Consider the following 21,986-nt stretch of genomic DNA (forward strand, 5'->3'; position numbering starts at 1 on the left):
GAAAGAGAGAGGGAGAGGAAGAGAAAGGAGAAAAAGAGAAGAAAGAGAAAAAGAAAGAGGAAAGAGAGAGAGAGGAAAGAGGGCGAGAGGGGAAAGAGAGAGAGGAAAGAAAAAGAGGGAGAGTGTGGGAGAGAAAGAGAGAGAGAAAGAAAAGAGAGAAAAGAAAGAGAGAGGAGAGAGAAAGGAAAATGAGAGAGGAGAGATAGAGGAAAGAGAGAGGAAGGGAGAGAAAGAAAGGGAGAGGAAAGAGAGAAAGAAAGAGAAAGAGAGATGCGGAAGAGGAAAGAGAAAGGGAGAGGAAATAGAGTGAGAAAGAAAGGAAAGAGAGAGAAAAGAAAGAAGGAGAGAGAGAAGGAGAGGAAGAGGAAAGAGAAAAAGAGGAAAGAACAAGAATGAGAGGAAAGAGAGAGAGGAAAGAGAAAGAGGGAAAGAAAGAGGGAGAGAATGAGAGAAAATAGAGAGAGAGTAAAAAGAGAAAGAGAAAGGGAGAGGGGGAGAGGAAAGAGTGACAGAGAGGAAAGAGAAAAGGAAAGAGACAGGAAAGAGCGAGAAGGAGAGGAAGAGGAAAGAGAAAGAGGAAAGAGAGAAAGCGAGAGAAAAGAGGGAGAGAGAGAGAAAGAGAGGGGGAGATGAAAGAGAAAGGGAGAGGAAAGAGTGAGAGAGAGGAAAGAGGGAAAGGAAGAGGAAAGAGAAAAAGAGAGGAAATATACATATACATATACATAATAAAGGTAAAAAAGGATATGTTATCTTCATTTTTAGATATTAAAAGGGTTTTGTGGCTCCCAGTGTTTTGTTTTCGTTGGAAATGTGTCCAAGTGGCTCTTTGAGTGTTTTGGGTTGCCTATCCCTGTGCTAGCCTTAGTCTTTAGAGAGTTTTGTGTAGTAGTTAAAATATCAGACTAGAAACTGGGAGATTGTGAGTTCTAGTCCTACCTTAGGAACAAAGCCAGTAGGGTGACCTTGGGTCTGTCATACCTTCTGGCTCTGGAAAACAGGCAAGGGCAAATTACTTCTGAAAAAATTTGCCAAGAAAACTGTAGGGACTTGTCCAGGCAGTCTCTGAGAAGTGGACACAATTGAATGGAAGATAAAAAAATTTGATATTTAAAGCCCTAAATGTCTTAGGATTTGATCTTCCAAGAGATTGCCTTTTTCCACGTTTGTCCAGCTGTTAATTCAAAAGCTGTCTATTTTGAACTGTGAAAAACTTGCCTTTCTTGCCTGCTTAAGTATAATGACATTATTCAAGTTTTATTCCTTTCATTTATTTAATGGCATTTCTATCTGTCTTGCTTCTGGTAAAACCAGTCTATGAAAAGAAAAAAAATGTGAATGACTGACCTACCAGTTCTAACTTCTAGCAAATGTAGTGTATCAATAAAGGCCTGAGCAGAGTTCCAGATTTGAAAAGCAAATCTGATGCAAATCTGAAAAATACTTCAAATGAAAAATGTCTTTTCTCTTGGACTGCCATCAGCTGCAAAAGCAGCCATGCAAGCCCAGGAAAAGACAATTATTTTAAAGTGTTCTGCCAAGATGCAAGAGCCTGCCCACAAATACAACATGTCATATTTTTCTTTTGAATCCACGTTTTTGTATAATCCTCTATAATAGGAGGTCAGTTATCTTTATACGGGCATATGTTCTTGTCAATACAGAAGTTATTTTTTTTCTCAGTAATAATTTATCTCATTTCACTAGTTAAATAATATAAATGTCAGAAAATTTACGTATGCATAGGATGTAAACTATAAATTTAAATGTTCATTTAATTAAATTTCACCAAAGAAAATCTGCTTTTGGATACCAGGAAACTCTAAAAAAGGGGGAGAGGAGTAGATAAATGAGAAGGTTTTAGTAGTAAATGGTTACTACTAAAACCTTCTCATTTATCTACTCCTCTCCCCCTTTTTGAGAGTTTCCTGGTATCTAAAAGCAGATTTTCTTTGGTGAAAGTGACTGTAAAGAGAAGGAGAAACTGGCTAAGGGCATCTTCTTCCCTTAGTTGGAGCATCTGTGGATTGGAATTCAGAGAATGTTCCCACCAGCAGGAGAAAATTTAGGATTGGACTGTAATGTCAAATGCAGATAAGTAATAAATATTACATGACATGTTTCATAGACATGTCCCTAAAATTTACTTCAGATGCTTGCTCTTTATGTATAAGTCAGTATTTAAGTAGGGAATGATTTATTACAGTAATGTTTACATTTTTCAGGTTGATGTCACTTGGTTTTATTCAAACTGTTTGATTGACACATGTGGTTGTAACCAGGGAGGGGATTGTGAATGTTTCTGTACAAGTGTTTCAGCCTATGCTCATCAGTGCTGTCAACAAGGAGTTACAGTAGACTGGAGATCTCCTAGACTATGTCGTAAGTATGATAATCAGAATACATTTACAAACCTTGCAAACCTATACTATCGGTTTGATTTTGCTTTTTCATCCATATTCAGCTGGATTTTAATTGTATAATTTTCCTTTCTTGCATCCTTTCTTGCATTCAAGAATTGGCTAAAACTCCTGCAGTTTTATGAATCAGGCATATTAAATATAATACAAAAGGATCAGTCATTGTAGTTCATCCATCCATCCATCCATCCATCCATCCATCCATTCCAAACTACTGATAAGTCACTGATATGTCTCAGTGACTTTTATCTTTCAGTTAATTATGCTATCAGTGATATCCTATCCCAGTGGTGGTGAACTTATGGCATGGGTGCCAGAGGCGGCACTCAGAGCCCTCTCTGTGGGCACGCGCGCTGTCACCCCAGTCCTAGGCCTTCAGCTGGGTTTTATAAAACCTTTTCACTTTAGATCTCCGCCGCCATGGGCAAAAAAAAAGGTTTAATCAAATTCAACTTCTCGCGGAAAAAAAATCTTGCAAAGTTGGAATTGATTGAACTTTTTAGTCCCACCCAGTCTGCCGTTACCACTGCAGCCACACCCACCCAATGGCCACACCCACTCAATGGGACACACCCACTCGACACCTGACGATGCATAAGTGCGTTTTGTGTTGCAGTTTGGGCATTCGGTCTCTAAAAGGTTCGCCGTCACTGTCCTATCCTATTATTAGAACTGTTAACAGGTGGCCAAGTTTTTTATATACTGTAGAAGCTTCATTATCACACTTGCTGTAGGCTCATATAGAAATACAAATTCAAAATTGCAACCGCAGACTGCAGACAATTTGCCCATTTCTGATTTATATCTGGAATTCTGTTTTTAGTATCAAATATAAGTGAGATGAGGAAAGTAGGGAAATATGTGTAAAGATTTTTTTATGTCAGGTTAAACTGTAGACTTAGGAATAATTTGAATAATATCTTGCAACAAACTTTAGTCTGAGAGCACAGCTCTTTTTTCTCATTCTTACAACTTATTTTTTCTCATTCTTACTTGACTGATGGGTTAAAATGATATCCTGCACTTAAGTATTTGGAGAATGTCTGTGGTTGCTATTTTAAATTTGGATTATTATTCTGATACAAATGTGATTTGTGTTCATAGACAACTGTTATATTGTTCATTATAGGAAGGACAACTAAACTTATTATTATACCACTAGAGGTCATAAAAGGATAAGTATTTTCCTATTACAGTCAGAAAAAAAAGTTTAATTCATTTCTGGTAGCTTTAATTTGTCTTCTCAGTGGAGATGAAAGCAAAATGACTTGTGTATGCATACATACATTCTAATTGTTTGCTTTTGTTTTTTATAGCATATGATTGTGAATATATCAATAAAGGTAAGCAATAATGTGAGAACTAAGTATTTTTCCTTATGCCCCCTTCCATGTTAGTAATATTTTGTGCAATGCATTGGAATATGTGTGTAACTGTGTCATTATAGTGTTGAAATACAGTAAATAATCTAACAATTTGTCAGGCAGGCTGATCCACAGAATTATTCTTTGCATCTCAGACCTAGTTGTTACATTCCTATAGACTTGATCAGTTAGCTTTTATTTTGAGAAGTGTAGAAAATCAGGTAGAAAATCAAGGAGAATATGAAAAGAAAAAGTTGAAGACAGTAAGCATACTGTATCTCAGTAGAAATAATCTATAGCAGTTTTTCTTCTCCTTAGCAATTTTATGCTCTGAATATTTTATGTTTAGCTTAACTGTTCATATTTAAAAATCATTCATTCGTTTTCCATTAGGAAAAAAGGGGTTTGTTTTTTTATTTAGCCCAATGCTTAAGTACTGATATATAATGTTTCAACTATTTTCTGATTTGATTATTTGGGTAATATGCTATATTATTTTTTTAAAGTATCACTATATATTGCAACATACATCTTTGGTTTTGCCATGTAGATTTTTAGTCTATTAATAGCACATAGTGCCTTGGAATCTATCAATTTACTTCCTAAGCAGTTACAAACATTTCATAATATCACAGAAGCTCAGTCAATATTTAGAAGGTCCTAATTTCAAAAATATGAGTCCAGATATTTGCCAGATTGAACCCTCTGGGCTTTTGTGATAGTTGAGAGTGCCCCACATGTTTTTTTTTAAATACTTTTTCCATATTGCTGTTACATTCTTAAAAATAATCTGCATGCCCAGCCTATGTGCCATAAGATGTACAATGGGGAAGTATGAAAACAGGGAAGCAATTAGTGTTATAGCATTTTCATAATTAGAGCCAAATAATCTCTTTACCACATCTTAATTAACAATAGCTCTCACAAAATGCTGCTTGGGGTATATGTCCCAAGCAACTGAATTTTGATCATGTGACCATGAGGCTGCTGCAATGGCTATAAATGAAAAACGGTCATAAGTCACTTTTTTCAGCGCCATTGTAATTTTGAATGGTCACTAAACAAACTGTTGTAAGTCAAGAACTACCTGTACAGATTTACTGCTTACTACTCCCAATATTTGGAATATGTATTTAGTGTAGATAGATAGTTCTTTTTTTGCCTGATTTTGGTTAAGTAGGCTGACTTTTGTTTTCTTCATTCCTTCTTTACTTAATTTTACCCTTTTCACCCACTTTAATAAATGTGTAATGTAATTATCTTTCAATCTGAAAGATGAAAATAAGGTTCAGGCAGGTCATTTATGAAATCAAGTTTGCAAGAATTCTGTAGTTTTAAATCAGTGTTTCTCTAAGAACCGTAGTGCTTATTAATGGGAATGTTTGCTAATGATTGTGTTTTCTTTTTGCTGCTGTAGGACTGACTAGTAAATTCATGATACAGACATTGAGACAAACTCATCAGAAAATGTATTTTTTTTTCTTTCCTGACAGTTCTGGGAAAAGGTCCCTACAAATTGGTTAGCTACTTGGATGGAAAAACTATAATTGCAGCAAAACTGCAGGATGGTTCTGTTTTCCCAGCAAAAGAAGAAGACTTAGCTTCGGAGGATGCTTTAACCTTCATGCTAACATCACCACTGTATAAGCCCAAAGCACATGGTAAATCTAGTAACTCTATAAAATAATTGCTTTAGAGCTATGGTACTCAACCTCAGCAACTTTAAGATCCATGGATTTTAATTCCCCAAATTTTTCAACTAGCATGCTGGTTGAGGAATTCTGGGAATTTAAAGTCCATACATCTTAAAGCTGTGGTGGTTGAAAAACACCACCAATACTTATATCAGAAGCAGTTTTTTTTTTTTAAAAAAAATTCAAGATACTAGTTCACAAATAAGAGGAGCACAATATAATGGTCATATTGTATTAATAAACATTCAGAAATATCTGACTGGTTAATATTGCTGGTAGAAATTGTGTTTGTTTGCTTTTGTTCAGAGCCAGCAAAACAATTTTTATATTCTCACAGCCAAATCACAAAAGTGATTTGCCCCACTTCTGAAGTTAAGAAAGTTTTATAGCTGAAGCGCTAAATTTTCCTAATCAGCTTCAGTGTTTTTTTTTTATATGATCATCTGCCAAGGTCTCTATTTAGAGAACAGATTTTTACAAGACAATTGCTGATTTATAAATAACATGACACTTCGTTTTCAGATTGACAACTTTGTAAACACAGTAGGCTTAAAATTCCTAATACAGGGCAGGTAGAGAAACCTAAGAGGAAATCTGGAAATTAACATCAGCTGGCTAGCTATGAAACTAATGAGATACAAACAGGTTAGCTGAAGATATAATATAATGGTTGGCAGCAAATTGAGATTATGGTTAAGTGAGAAGCTACAACTGTACAAAAATACCTTTTTAAAGATAATTGCCGTTAATTGTGTTCTTCACTAAAATATGGATTTTGCCAACTTCTTGGGATTACTTAGTTGGATGGATGTCTTGGCTGTGTACATGTATTTCCACATTTCTAAAATGTACATTTTATCCATTTTTGCCTCTCTGCCTTTTGAAATAAAAGTAAATGCAAGCATTAGAATCAGTGATACTGATTTACATCCTAAAGTTTAACATAACTCTTGTTATAGAAGAAATGCCCATTTATCTATAAAGTGGCAGGTTAGCTGCAAAACTAATGAAATACAAACAGGTCAACTGAGGATATAATATAGTGGATTGACAGCAAATTCGATTATGGTTAGTTAAGAAGGAAATAGAAAGGAAGCATATTGCTGAAAAATATCTGGGGGAAAAGGATATTACTAGAATAATGATAAAAGGTAGTCTATTTCACATCACCAGTTGAACAGTAAATGAATATTTTTATAAGTAACGTTTATTTCTAGATATGCTTTCTTATGCAATTTCTGGAAAATGTTTTGATTTTTGATAGAAAATCAGGAAAAAGAAATATCTCTCCCTGATATAGCATATATATATGGAAAGACTAGAGTGTTGCTATCAGAGTGGCCTAGTGACAGTGAAAGAGTTTAAGGCAGGCGTCTTCAAACTTGACCCTTTTATGACTTGTGGACTTCAACTCCCAGAATTCCTTAGCCTGCATGCTAAGGTTTAAGGTCTTGACACAAACCTTTTCAGCTACATTGTTTGAATTCAGTGTTTGTGAAGTTAATAATGGTTCCAAGAATTAGTTGTCAGTTCTGGAATATTTTTTCTTGAAAATCCACTTTTGGAATATAATCTGTTCCTTTTCAATTTTAACATTCTATTTCAACATTCTCTTCATAATTTTGATTCGGAAAATACAAAGCCCTTACATTCACCAATCTTTATTATGATTCAGCAAACAATGGCTGCCTATGCTACAATAAGCAAATTTTCAGCTTCAGTAGTTAAAGAAAGTATTAGCTGCTTCTCTCTTTCTTCATACACTAAATACATTTTATGTTGGAAAATTAAATACTATTCTAGGATAATGAATTATAACATTCCTTAAGGTCTGTTTAATGGATGAGGATCATTGATTTTATAGTAATCTTATGATAATGTTAAGCAGAATTATGCAGTGTACTGTGAAATAATATTTGGGACAAAATATGTTTAGTTGGATCAGAATTCCATCACCCTTTTAATAAGCATTACTTTAAATGCTATTTAATTACTTTTCATCTACTGGAAATCAGTATAATCAGTTTTAAAAAGCATTTTTACATTTTAGTTATTTGAATAATGCATTGGTTGAGAGAGGGAGATGAATGGAAAGTTTAGCATCTTAGAATGTGTAATTTTGTTAAATGTAATTTTGTTTCAAATTTCTTCATTCTGTGTTTTCAGAAATTTCAGAATTGAAAGAGTGGCAATATTATAAGTACACAGCTTTGGATTAAGTTGAGTTTGAAAGAATCTGGCTATACTTTAGCAAAATAACAATAAAAATAGCTTAAATAGTTTATTATTGCAGAAACAGACTAGAATAATTTCATAATAAAACAGGTACATCAAAATCAAAACATAATATAGCTAATAATACATCAAAATAACAATTATTTACAATTGTATTAATAACAACTGTATAAATGACATTATTTAGATAAGACATTACTGGCCTTTTCCCAATTGAAAAAGTTGTTCACGTTCCATCACAGACAGTATACAGAATATGGTTACATGACCTGAAATCACCTCCTGATCAACTAATAGGACATCTTTAGTCCTGCCAAAATATCATGTTGCATTGGGAAATATACCCCAAATACCTCTATGAAAGACTCAGTGCAATGATATAGTGCATCATTCTCAGTTTTGATCTCACCCTTCCATAGAGACAGAAGCAGCATTCTTTAGAATTGCTGCAAAAACTGCCCTCTAGATATTAGATTGGATGACAATCAACTTGCCAATGTAAAAGTTAATCTAGTATTCCGGGATGCAATCTTAAAGAAACAAATAATGGGATTGAGATCAAGCAAGGTGGCACCTAACTGAAATTATTCTGGAGGTCAGAATATCTGGCACGTTGTTTAAAGAATAATCTGACCTATTCAAAACCTATTGAGATCACTACATTAATTGAAAATCCCACAATACCTTAGGGTGCAACTAAGTAATTTCCACCAGGAATAGTGGAGTTTCTTTTACAGTTGAAAATTAATTTAAGTCAATAGCTAATACATGCTGTTTGCATTTGAGTTTTAACTGATATCATATTAGTTTCAGCTGAAAGGCTATTTGGATGCATCATGGACTCAGAAATAAGCCTCTTAGAAATCATGATTAAATAGCCTCAAATGGCCACTCTGACCTTAGAGACATATATTTGAAAATATGTCACAGGATAGCCAGGATAATCATTTGGCCTCAAATATTTTTAGTTCACCTGGTATATAATTACCACCTTTTCTATAGAACAACATTAAGCTGAGAACTACATTCCTTGCTACCTTGTCTTTTAATGATAGTATTTGGACCCTTTAAGTGGAAAACATTTCTGAGATATTTAAAGATCTTAACCTGCTTAATAACATTCCCATTAATTTGCTATTTATGTTGTTATATAGGGGGACTCTTTGAAAAGATTATTTTTTTTGTAATTGATAGGTAACAGCCAAGTCTGTGTGATTAATGGTTACAGTTGATTAATGCTCTCCTCAGTCCTATAGGTGAAATTGAGGTAATGGCTATATCATCTGCACATAAAAATAAAGCATCAGGTCTATCAATCAAGCTTAGCAGGGATGTTTCAGTTTTGTCACTTTTGCCACCACATCTAAAATTAAATAGCAAAGGAGCTAAATTACACCACAGCAGAATGCTGACCTTGGTTGTTCACCCAAATTTGGATGTAGATATCACCATGCAACATTTTAATAAGTGTCAGCAGCCACCTATTAATGGAATTATAATTGACATATAACCTAGGTATTAGAAGCTAATCACTAAAAACTATCCTTGGCCATTTCATCATATTTCTTCATTGTTTTTTTTTTTGCTTTTCAGACCCACACCTGGTTTCACTGGAAGCAGCTGACAGACCAAATTATTTTCTTTATTTAGCTTCTAATAATACCCTTGTTCTTTCCAAGTGGGAAAGAAATGAACGTTTTCAGAACAGATCAACATTTGCCATCCACAAAAACACATGGTTCTCAGGATATAGTTCTTTTGAATCATTTGCCATACCAGGATTATTCATCTACATTTCAGCTTCCTCTGTGACTGTTGTTAAATTTCATCATTCTCAGGCATTCAGACTCTCTACACTTTTTAAACTTGTAGGTAAGTAATTGAATATTGAACACACTGGCTGTATTTTCATATGGTTTTGCTATACTTTATATGAAACCCCTGCATTAAGAAAGTGAAAGCTATAAAAACTTTCATGGAGAGGAGGCCAGTATTATTTAGGTACTGAAGTGCTTATTCATTACAGGATTGATAACTGATGGCTGTCCAAAGGTTACTGAAGTTTTAACAACTGTAGTCAACTTGATTAGTAGTGATAAATGCTGGCACTTTTATTCAGCATATATGGAGGGCCAAAAGTCCGTTGCTTTTCTCTTAGAATCACAGATTCACTTGCATATAATCTATATGCAAGAAATATCTTTATGTGTGGATAAAGAAATTTCTGAAAACCTTTTTTTTCATCAACACTGATTTCAACATGGGGGGGGTGTCGGTCATTATAAAATTAACATCTAACATGACTAACATTTCTTAATTGATTTACTACATTATACTCAATTGTGATGTAAATAAATAGCAAGACAACAGAATAATACAATAAGTTTCATTTAATGTGAATTTTTCTACATGGCAAAATTAAATAGAATTATAAGGAGAGGAATGAATATACTGTACATGTCCCAGGATAATGTTGCAGGATCCAACAGTTACTGGAACCAGAGGTTTAGTCTTCTGAGCTTTTGGACTTAAGCTGGAGCCCATCCTCAGGGAACTTTTTTTCTACCAGTGTGTGTGCTTTGGGCTATTCTGCATGTGGTATTTATATGATGCCTGTTGTGTGTGGCTTTTTAGTTGTTGATTGGGGTGATGGCTGGCTCTTATGTTGTTGGCCGTGGTTTCCTTGCCCTGGCCTCCTAAGTACTTAATAAGCTGGTGTTAAATCAGCACTCCTGTTGATTGACGAGGGGCCTGTTTTCCAGGCTGTTTTTGTGCCTGCTCATCCAATAATCTTAGTAGCTGCAAAATTTAATGCATGTTCATTGCAGTGTGAGGCTACCAATGAGTTCAGGCCTCCTCGACTGACCGCTTGCTTGTATTCTGGCAAACTAGTGGTTAGCTTCCTCCCTATCTGTCCTATATAGTCACATGAGCAATCCTTGTAGGGGATCTGCTAGATTATATTGGAAGTATCTCCCACCTCCAAGTGACTTTTATAATGCATAATTTGTCCTTGTATGATAGCCTCTGAGCAGTGTGTGGCGCCTACTTGCAGATCGTGGAAGCTGTGTTCTATTGCTTCTGAAATGTTTTTGATACATGGCAAGGTGTGTCCTGTAATTGGTCTTGTGCTTTGTTTTTCCTTTCTCTCCCCATCATGTTGTGTAGACATCTTGTAACAAATGATTGTAGGTACCCATTCTGCCTACAGGGGGAGATTTTTGTGTCTGTGCAGAATGTTTGGCTGCAGCAAAATATTTAGGTCACTGAATGTGGTGGAATGTAGTTTGGAGTCATAGCAGGGATAGGCTCTTTCTCAAAGGGCAAAGACGGTGGAGCTTGGAATAACCTGGTAGGTAGGGTGAAGGGGAACGTCCCTCCCTAGCAATTCACAGAGTATATCTAATAGTTACACAGAGAGTTGTTTTAATCTGGCAAGATTCTGTTATAGGCAAACAATAAAGAACTGCTCAGAGTAATTCCATATCTTGCTCATGGTACTTTGGACCTGACATTGCACTTCATGCAAGATGGTATGGATCTTAACATGCAAACCCTCTACTGATCAAGTGTTAATTTTCTAAAAAGTATTTTTAGAAAAGTATTTAATGTAAATGCAAATGAAGAGAGCACTTTCCACTTTTCAAAAAAAAAAAAAAAAAAGTATAATTCCTGTTCCCCAGCATCCTTGTTCAGTTATTTTTTGAAGAGATTAAAAACTCTCCAGAGACTCCTGGGGAAGCTATAGGAGATGCAAGTGAGAGGAAACAAAAGGGAAGAGAAATCGTGCTGGTAAGTTAAATTTACAATGTTTCTCAACCTTGATAACTTTAAAATATGTGGACTTTAATTCCAAGAATTCACTATCTTTTAAAATTGCCAATGTTGAGAAATACTGAGAATTGAAGTAGTACTTTCTATTTGCTGATAGAAAATCAATCTCAGTCATTGCAGTTTATCAGTTCCCAAACCACTTTAGAAATTTGACTGAATTAATTCAAGGTAATTTGCAACTTTCAAGACCTCCAAGCATTCATTTTGAATGCCTCCCCATCTGCAAAAATTAGAGACAGATTAGTAATCATTCAGATAAGAGGAGGCAACGAACATTTTAAAAAATGTTTAAGACAAGTTATCTACCGTTTAGCCAAGCATACTTTGAATGAAGACATATACATATTAAATGCTACAGAGTCTCAAGAATTTCAGAGTTCTTCAACTGATCAAAATGATTTCTATCAAAATTCAATAGAGGCGATATATCCATAATATTTCTAAAGCTATTGAAGTTATAGTGTGTTTCCCTGAAAGTAAGACCTACCCCCAAAATAAGCCCTGGTTTTGGGGTGCGGAACATGCCTAAAAATCAAGCTAGGATGGGGGTGGGGGTGGAGCTGCCCCACATGCCCTGCACCCACTTACCATTGCAGCCAGGCCTCCCATGAATTGACACCTGCCTCTCTTCGCCGGCCCACTTCTTCTGCAGTGCCCCTGACCCTGCATTTTGCCATTCCGGAAGGCCTCTGTAGCCGAGAACTAAATTACAGATTGAATCCATAGCTCGATTATCAGCTGCAGAGGCCTTTCGAAAAAGCCTCTGACAGCAAAATGTGGACTGGAGCTCCATTCTCAGCTGCAGAGGCATTTCCTTTGGCCGCAGAAGAAGTGGGCCAGCTGGGTGGGGCTGTCTGTTTTGCCGCTGCAAGCTGAGTGGAAAAGACACTCCCCAAAAATAAGACCTGGTGCCTCTTTTGAAGGCAAAAAAAAAAAAAAAAAAAAGACCGGGTCTTATTTTTGGGGAAACATGGTATGTTCCCAAATTCCCAGAGAACATGCTCTTAATACTTTCTTCAAAAGCTTCCAATATGTGCTTTTTAATCAAACATAAATATGAAACAAAAAATGAGGTTTTATTTAGGTGAGTTGTATGGTCACAGGTGGAGTGACTTTTATAATAGAATGGATGAACTATATGCTTTGTTATCAAATCTATTGAATTAAAAGGTTAGTAGTAGTGCTACTGAGACCCTTACTGGTAAACTATTTCTGAAAAACTTTGGCAAGAAAACTGCAGTGACCTGTCCCAGCAGATTGAGAAGTGGACATAACTGAATGGATGAAAAAAGTAAATAAATAAAGATAAGAATTTTTATCAATTTGGGACATTATTTGGACCAAGCACAAATGTCATGCTTCTTTTATCTTTAAGAGGGAAAGGAGGAATTACAGACTTCTCCCCTTCTCTAGTGTTCATATGTAGAAAATGGTGTCTGTTTTTTTTAAAGGGAGAACCTTTTGCTTTCTAGTTGTGCCAAAGAATCCTATCCACGCCGGTGGAAAACTAAAACAATTTACCTCAACAAGTAAGGTCGTATCAGATAATGGCGAGGCATTTCATTAATCTCCACATCTGTGGATTTGGGTTTCAGAGTTTTATGAGCAAAGAAACCTTGGGCTTGAATCTTCAGTGTTCTTTCGGAAGGCTGGGCTAACTGATGCAGGTTAATTACATGATCTAAAAATATAGCTGCATTTGTTAATGGAAATGTTACACCAGTTGTAGAGTGCAGAGGGAAAGGCAGAGTAAATTTCCTGCTGATTATCATAAATTGCATATTAAATCAGAACCTTTCCAAGTGAGAACTGCTATTCCGGAACATAAATATTGTGAGTAGGATAATATATTGTTCAACTTCCTTCTCAAATAAACGTCTCCACAAATTTGTTCATGTATTCTGAAACTTATCAAAAAACTACCAAAGAACCTTTGATAGAGATAAACGTTTTCTGAAAGTTATGGGAAGATTCGGTTTTCATAAAAAAAAGAACAGATTAATAAAATAATCATGATGAATGTGTATATTTTCATACATATATGTCTATCATGATGAATCTTGTACATGTAGTTCACATGTAGTCATGATATATTTATCAGAATATTTTCAGTATAACTGTTAGCAGTAATAAGATAATGAGTTTGCTATAACTATTTAAATTACTATCTCCAGTTTGTAACATATATAACTGAATTTGTTATTATACAGTAGATTACGTTTCTCTCCCCATCTATTTATTTTGTGCATAAGTAATAAAAAAATAAAAATTCACTGAGGTAAGCTTCTGTATCAGGTTTCCTCAGATGTTCTGGATGAAAATTTATCATCTTCAACTATTGTATTAAGAATATTCTGTTGAAATTGTTTGGGCTGTTTATTGCAACTTGATAACTATTCTAAATGAAAAAACAAAACAAAAAGCACCTGGGTGAGAGTTTTGGAGAAGATCCTTTTTTGCATTTATTGAACTGCTGACTTAGAGTCTGTACTCCAATTTTGTTGCTTTATTATTTTGATAGTGATGTAGATATAGCACATCAGAAGAAATTAATTCTTTATATTTGTGTTATTAAAGTGTGGGAATCACTTTTGCAAGAGGTAGTGATGGAACATATTTAAAGAGGCATTACGTAGATTAATGGACTATAATACTGTCAATACTGGATAGTTATTATCACTACATGCTGTCTGCAATATAGTTATGATCAAATAATGTTTCCTATGGGGCATGAGCGAAAAAGTGCTATTGCATTCCTATATGTAAATACTTTCTCACAGAAAGCTGATTAGCTATATATAGTGTATGCAGAATGGTTGGGTCTGATCCATTCTAGTTCTTAACCCTTTTCATCTTCTTGATTTACACATGTTGAGAAATAGGATTCTTTCACAGGTACTTGAAATTCAGTTGGGATTGCTATAAACTATAAATAGATATTGTTGCTGCATTTGTAATACAAAAACATTCCTTCCAACTGAGACAAACATAAAGGAACTCCATATTGGCTCACCCAGAGATGTAACTCCTAAATAAAATGCAATATAAGGACATACATGGAGGTTTAGGGTTAGCTGAACCTGTAATAGAAAAACTGTGTGCATTGCCACCTACATTTCTTTCCACTTTGGGGGTGGAGGTGGCACTTGGGGGCTACGAATATGTTCCTGCCATATATTTCCAACATTTGTCTTTTCTCAAAACTGAATGATTCAGATATTCATACAGATAATTTTTTATTTGTAGATAGCAAATTTAAATTTTTATCCCGCTCAACCTGTGAATGGCGCTATGATGCTTGTTCAAGTCCTTGTTTCAAGACATGCAGAGATCCTTTTGCAAAACATTGTCAGACTGTTCCAAAGTAAGTATTTTTATAATTTAAATAATACCACTCTTTCTAAAAGGGAAATGATACATTGCCTATCAGTTTGGGAGCAAAATAAAGGCTCTGTGAAAAATATAACAGTTTCTACATACTTGAGGACTATGTTATTGTTAAGGCTGTGTAGCTCTTAAAACTTTCATAGATACCATAATATCCTCCTCTGTCTTTAGTATTATCTTAGACCAGACTACAGGTAGTCCTTGACTTATGGCCACAATTGAGCCCAAAATTTCTGTTGCTATGTGAAACATTTGTTAAATGAATTTTGCCCCATTTGATGACTTTTCATGCCACAGTTGTTAAGTGAATCACTGCAGTTGTTAACATAATAACACTTGTTAAGTGAATCTGGCTTCCCCACTGACTTTGCTTGTCAATAGGTTGCAAAAACTGATCACATGATCTCAGGACACTGCAACCATCATAAATGTGAGTCAGTTGCCAAGCATGTGATTTTGATCATGTGACCTTAGAGATGCTACCGTGGTTGTAAGTGTGGAAAACGGTCATAAGTCACTTTTTTCAGTGCTGTGGTAACCTTGATTAAGATAAGCATAATATACTGGTAATACAATGAACTGTTGTAAGTTGAGGACTACCTGTACAAACAAAAGAAAGGCAGAACCTCTGTGGAATGGGAACTTTGCAGAAGCTGTCATTTAAGTGTGCCAAGGGCAGAGCACTGAAATGAGCTTTAGAGAATTTGGCATGGAGATGTATAAACAGGGAACCTGCTGGAGTAGATTTTTGGAATTTTCTAAGAGTCAATAAATCATTTTAAAAGTCTTAAGTTCTGTCTCATCCCTTTGGTAACCTCCTTAGCTTTTTTCTGATCCTAGGGAGAATTATGCTCTGGTAAGAGCCTGTATGAATAATTTGCTTGTGATGCTCTTCCTTCATGTGGATTTAAAATGACCTGCTAAAAAATTGCTTCAGTTCTAGGTAACCTGCCATCTAATCTAGACACACATCTGGGGGGCTGAAATAAAGATCTGATTGCATTTTTTCAATAATACATACTATATTGAAAACAAGTTTTTATTATGTCCTATAGGGTAAATACTGTATACATTGGATTTTATACAAAATGTTTAGTAGCTGCTGGATTAAAGTTCCATTCATGCTTTTTGACAAAATTTTACTGTTGCTATAGTACTTTATTGAGCCACAGAGGAAGTACAGTTAGCATGAGCAGTTGTCCTAAAGTTTGGAAAACAAGCCCCAGATATTTAGAATATGCAAGTGGTTCTATGTCAGAGTTGAACCTAAATAGATAATAACTTGGCTTTTAATGCTTATACAGTTGTATTTGTTTAGTTTATCCACCTTATTTCTATGGCCTAGAAATAAGGACCTAGCAACCCCAGGAGAAAAAACAATGTTATACTCTGTCCGTTATAGAATGTATTTTAAGTTTCTGTTTTTCTTTCTGTAACATAAGGTAATACTAATAGCACTGTTGTAGCCAGGGAAGTTGAATCATGTCCATTTTTGTTTTTAAAATGTATATTTAATAAAATTTGTAAAAAAAAAACTATGTAGGACAAACAGGCAGAAGACTGGCAGAAGGCATTCATAAATACCAACTAGCAGTCAGAAGACATGATGAAAATTCTTTAATTTCACAACATATAGACAGATTTAGTTTCAGTTGGGAAAACGTGACAATCCTAGACTAGGCCAAGTCCAAAAATGCCAGGGCTTTTCTAGAAGCCTGGCACTCTGACAAATTAACCATCAATAGACACATGGACATTAACAACATCTATAGATTGTGCAGCCACCCCAAAAGAGAATCAAAAGAACCAAACACCTCTCCGCCAGCAATCAGCACCAGATCAGCATAGATCAGTGGTTCTCAACCTTTTTAATGCTGCAACCCCCAACCAGTCGTAAGTCGAGGACTACTCAACCGGTCGTAAGTCGAGGACTACTCAACTGGTGCAGCACCGTTTGCAGAATGGGACTTGTGGCGGGCTCAGCAGGGCAGAGACAGCCTGGACAATTCCTATTGGCTTTTGAAAGCCAATAGAATTAGACTCTATTCAAGAGAGTCTATTCTATTGGCTTTCAAAAGCCACTAGAATAAAAGGGAGTAGCACAGCTAAGAAAAGGGGAAAAAATGGCGGACTGCGTTGTTTGGCGACCCCCGTGAAATGATCATTCGACCCCAAATGGGGTCCTGACCCACAGGTTGAGAACCACTGGCATAGATTAACTCCAAGGTTTACTTCAGACCAACAATCAGGTAAACAATACCCCAATCAAGAAACTGGCACCAGAATATAAACTGACAACAAATACTCCTTACTAACACTGATGATGTTACCTAGTTTGGGTAATGAAACATCTGCAAAAAAACAAGCAAGTTCAGAGAGTATCAGGGACCCCTCATTTCAACCCTGAGCTACAACCCTGAGCTCCTTTATTGGTACATTATTCAGTACTTGTTTCAATGACACATTTTGCTGTATGAGAAGTTAATTATTATTAATCTTGTTTTAGAGTGGAAGGATGTGTTCCTATGTGTCCTTTGAATATGGTGCTGGATGAACTCACTCAAAGATGTGTTTATTTTGAAGACTGTACGTATCAAGTAATATTGATTCAAAATTATAATGTTTAAAAGCTGTTAATTCAGGCTTAAATTTAGGAAAGCAATCCAACTTAGTTATAAAGTTACGTCTTCCCAATATAACAAAATAACAGAGTTGGAAGGGACTTTGGAGGTCTTCTAATCCAACTCCTCGCTCAGTCAGGAAACCTTATACCATTTCACACAAATGGTTGTCCAATCTCTTAAAAATTTCCAGTGTTGGAACAATATCTTGTGCAAAGGTTCAACATCTTGACAAAATGAAGATCCCTTGATTGTTGCAGTTTCCCTACTATATTAACTGAACAGGTCTATGAATTCCATTGTAGCATCTGGAGCAGTGGTTCTCAACCTGTGGGTCGGGACCCCATTTGGGGTCAAACGACCATTTCACGGGGGTCGCCAAACAAGGCTGTCCACCATTTTTCCCCTTTTCTTTGGCCACGCCCCTGGCACCTGGTGATGTATAAGTGGTTGGGGGTCACCACAACATGGGGAACTGTATTATGGGGTCGCGGCATTAGAAAGGTTGAGAACCACTGATCTGGAGGAATATAGACAAGGTGTTTTCTTAAAAATATATACACTGTTCTTTTAAGAAAGTATACTCAAGTAGGTTAAGGTAATATCTTCAAGTCACTTTCATGTCCAAGGACCTTAAGTCTAAGTCCTTATTCTGTGAGAAAGCTAATTACCTGAGGTTTCTTCCCACAAAAAGAATTTTAGAATAGATACATATGGAACAGCTACATTTGGATTTACAACTGCTAAGGAAAAAGAGGTTTTGACTATCAGACACTGAAAAGATATGAAATTATAAATGTGCCCAGTAATGGATTAATTAAATTATATTTTTGAAGTCAAAACATGTTTTGAAATGTTAAAATTTAATCTTTTAAAAATTTCTTTCCAAATAGACATATTAGAAATTAATAACAGTATATTAAAACTGTGCTATTCCACACACTTTTAATTCTGCCAAATTTAATTTTGTGCAGTATTGCACTAAATATGTCTCATGTACAAGTCACCTGTTTTTATCTTGTTTTTAGGCATTGAACCAACAACTGAAGTTCAAATTCTACAATCTACTTTAAAGACACATACAGTGTTGGGGGCTCTTCAATCTTCCGCAGCAGTTCTGAGTAAAGAAATAGCTTTTTCTGTGACCCCAGCATCAAAACTTAGAGAAACAACACCTGCATCCAAGCAGCAATTCAGTTCAACCATTGAAAAAGCTAAACTTTCAACATTTTCATTGCCAAATATTACTTTAGCTACATCAGCTCTTTCAGTTCAATCAACTTTCGATACAAGTGCATTGCCAGGATTTTCACACCTGCTAACTGATGTTAGCCCCATATCTGTAGTTCCTCCTTCAGCAACTGATGTAGTTATTGACACTTTGCAGACAAGCAGTATGACAAGCTTTTCAATCCCCTCAATATCTACAATTACTGAAGCAGAAATTAAATTAACAGCTACTCCAACTTCCATTGTGACTCCATCAATTATTACAGAAGACAAATCATTAGACACATCTAGATTAGTTTCACAAATAAAAGCAATAAGTGCTCAGAGTTCCCCTACAGAGGACATAGAAAGAAAGCTTCAGAACATTACAGAAAGCCAAACTTCATCTATAATAGCAAAAAGACCAGAGCATACAAGTCAATTTTTTACCAAATCAACATTGACATCTTTGGAAATATCTTCCCCTTTGCCAACATCAAGGCAAACAACTCCAAGCAGCATTAAGTCAGGAGTAACCCAGTCAACTCCAACAATCACCAATGTTACTGAAACTTCATTTGCTCCTTTATTTACTACTTTAGTAGCTGAAAAACCAGTTCTAAAGCCAGGTTCTTCAGAAACATCAAAGACAACAGTTGCTTTAATCAAAGAACAGCCTAAAAGTACTATTATTCCAATAACTCTAGTACCAACACAGCTTCCCCACATGTTCCTGACATATCCAAGTGTTTTAGTTTCTACTACTAAGAAGGAAGTGCCACAAACATCAAATGTTACATATCAAACAAGTTCATATTTTTCTTTGTATACTCCTTTATTCTCAAAACCTCAGTTTTTTACTTCTAAACTTCCCAGAAAAACTGATTTATCTTCTACTACAATAGTTTCCAAAAAATATTTACAAACAGAGCAGCCACTGTTTATAGTGCCAAACATTACAGAGCCTGCAACTGCTTCATCTGATAGAGTTACACCTTTGTCTACAATAGTAACCTCTAAAACCTCAACTTCATTTGAATCATCAATTCCAATCTCCCAGAAAATATCTACAGAACACAAAATACCTTTGCTCCTGAAAACTACAAAGACAAGTGTTCCAGATTCTGGTGGTGTAACAAAATCAAAAACAGAATCTGCATTTATAACAGAAGTCATAGCCACAGTTGTCCCGGGTCCATTGGTCGCTAAAAAGGTAGAATCAGTTGGAACAACTGAATATCCATTTATTCAGCATGCTGTTACTGATATAGAAAAAGCAACAGAATATCTTAGTAAAAAAGAATTGGAAAAAACTACCAGGTTATACACAAGAAAACCATCTATTTCTCATCTTCCAATGTCTCTTTCTACAATTATAATGTCAAAGATAGACACTGCCCTTGTTCCTTCATCACCTGAAATTCAGGTTCCTGTGGCTGCAGCTATTCATCCAGTTACTTCAAAGACCACCTACAGGACAGTACCACCAAGCACAATAGTTTTAAGTTCAACTCCAGAATTGACAGTAAAAGAATCTAGGGTTACTTTATCTCCATATACTAAACTTAGCAGCAGGTCACCAACTGAAGTAGCATCCATCAAAGATATATCGACCTTGTTTTCTTCAGCTACTCTTTCTGTAACAACATTTCCTCCTATAATCTCTCTAGTGAACAAAACATCTTTGTTTACTTCAACACAACAGATAACTATAGTACCAACCACTGCAACACCATCAGTTGAGCCAACAAAGTCATTTGTAACTTCCAAGTTTGCCACCTCCTCTGTTTATACTTCTGCAGCAGAAAGCATTTCTACCCAAGTAAAAGACAAATCTGTTCTTCCATATTTGATAACACAAACACCAGGGAAGCATGATTCTTTGCTGGCCTCTAAAGCTTATTTAACCACAAAAGGAACTTCTATAACATATCAGTTTCCAGTTGAACAAACTGGTATTTATTCCCAAAGTACTTTAAGTACAACAGAGTCAGTCAAAATAGCAGTGCCTTCTGTCTTCCAAAGCACTTCACATCCATTTGTTACCCCTTCAGTTGCTTCACATACTTCTTCATTTTCACCCAAAATCCCACTTGTAAGTGATAAAGAAACTACCCAGCAAATAATAGAGTCCTTTTCCACTGAAAAGTTAAGGACTCATTTACCCACCACAAAGCAAGCATTAAGTCCTTCTCAGTTATCTGCAGAATCCACCACTTTGTTTCATGTATCAAAATCAACATCACCTTCACTATTTATATTGGAAGCACCAGAAACTTCAGTTGTGAGCCAAACAGATTCACAAGAAAGGGTATTTGTAACGCCTGTATCAACAGCTTTCACATTCGTGAAGACTGGTACTACAGAGAAGACATTAACTTTGTCTAAGCAAATGCCACTTTCTGCTATTTCTTCTAGTTCAGCACCCATAGGACTAAGTGGTCTCACAACTAAGAGTGTCACAAAAACATTAGAAAAAACAGCAGGAACAAAAGAATCTATCACGTCTTTATTGTCAGTACTTTCTGATATTTCAGAAATAAAGAGCAGACCTTCCAAAATAGTAGAAACTGATGGAGAAATATTGGCTACAAAGCTTACTCTATCACCTTCAATTAGCAAACATTCACCAACGTTCCTTGCTCCATTTAGTTCTACTAATGAAACTGTAGTACCCAAGTCCCCATCTGTGAAGGAGGCAACAGTAGCACCAACAAGCTCTTTGCCAATACTAACAATTCATCCAAACGCTACAAGAGCTACAGCCGCTCCTATCTATTCATCAACCAAACCAGTATATGATTCTGGCACAATATACGCTGCAAATTTTACTACTGTTGAAACTATGTCGGGTGCTTCAGCACCAGCTTTCATATCACCTGGAGAGATAGCAACTCAGCCAACATGTATAGTGAGTAACATGTAATTGATCTTTATCCAACCCTAGGAAGGGAGGGGTTGTGTGTGTTTTAACTCAGAGATCATGGATGTATGATGTATATTAAGATATAGCTTCTTACATGTAGCCATCCAGAGCTGTTGAAAGTCAGATAGCATCCAAGCTAAATAAATAAACAAACAAACAAACAAATAAATAAATGTGGCTTTTACACGATTATCCTGATATTGCACTTCTTTAAAATCTCATATGTCATGGTCATTAAAACATAACTAGTGATGCAAACAAGTGTTTCTAAATTTTTGGTGACAGGTTTCTTATGTCCA

At 35.7% G+C, this 21,986-nt stretch overlaps 1 protein-coding gene across 5 annotated transcripts in view; it reads left to right on the forward strand.

Moving 5' to 3' along the window:
- OTOG (otogelin) overlaps nucleotides 1–21,986 on the forward strand; it is a 114,941-nt gene that overhangs the window by 67,639 nt on the left and 25,316 nt on the right. For all 5 annotated transcript variants that reach the window (XR_005556860.1, XM_039344644.1, XM_039344646.1 and 2 more), the window contains 7 exons: nucleotides 2,223–2,379; nucleotides 3,734–3,760; nucleotides 5,275–5,442; nucleotides 9,304–9,582; nucleotides 14,791–14,908; nucleotides 17,438–17,517; nucleotides 18,581–21,672. Coding sequence is in view for 4 of the 5 variants with exons in the window: in XM_039344644.1 (XP_039200578.1) it covers nucleotides 2,223–2,379; nucleotides 3,734–3,760; nucleotides 5,275–5,442; nucleotides 9,304–9,582; nucleotides 14,791–14,908; nucleotides 17,438–17,517; nucleotides 18,581–21,672 (3,921 nt within the window). In the remaining variant the exon portion in view is untranslated. The remainder of the gene's footprint in view (nucleotides 1–2,222; nucleotides 2,380–3,733; nucleotides 3,761–5,274; nucleotides 5,443–9,303; nucleotides 9,583–14,790; nucleotides 14,909–17,437; nucleotides 17,518–18,580; nucleotides 21,673–21,986) is intronic.

Source organism: Crotalus tigris, unplaced genomic scaffold (assembly GCF_016545835.1).
Source record: "Crotalus tigris isolate CLP2741 ecotype Arizona unplaced genomic scaffold, ASM1654583v1 scf7180000017933.3771270, whole genome shotgun sequence".
Taxonomy (NCBI): Eukaryota; Metazoa; Chordata; class Lepidosauria; order Squamata; family Viperidae; genus Crotalus; species Crotalus tigris.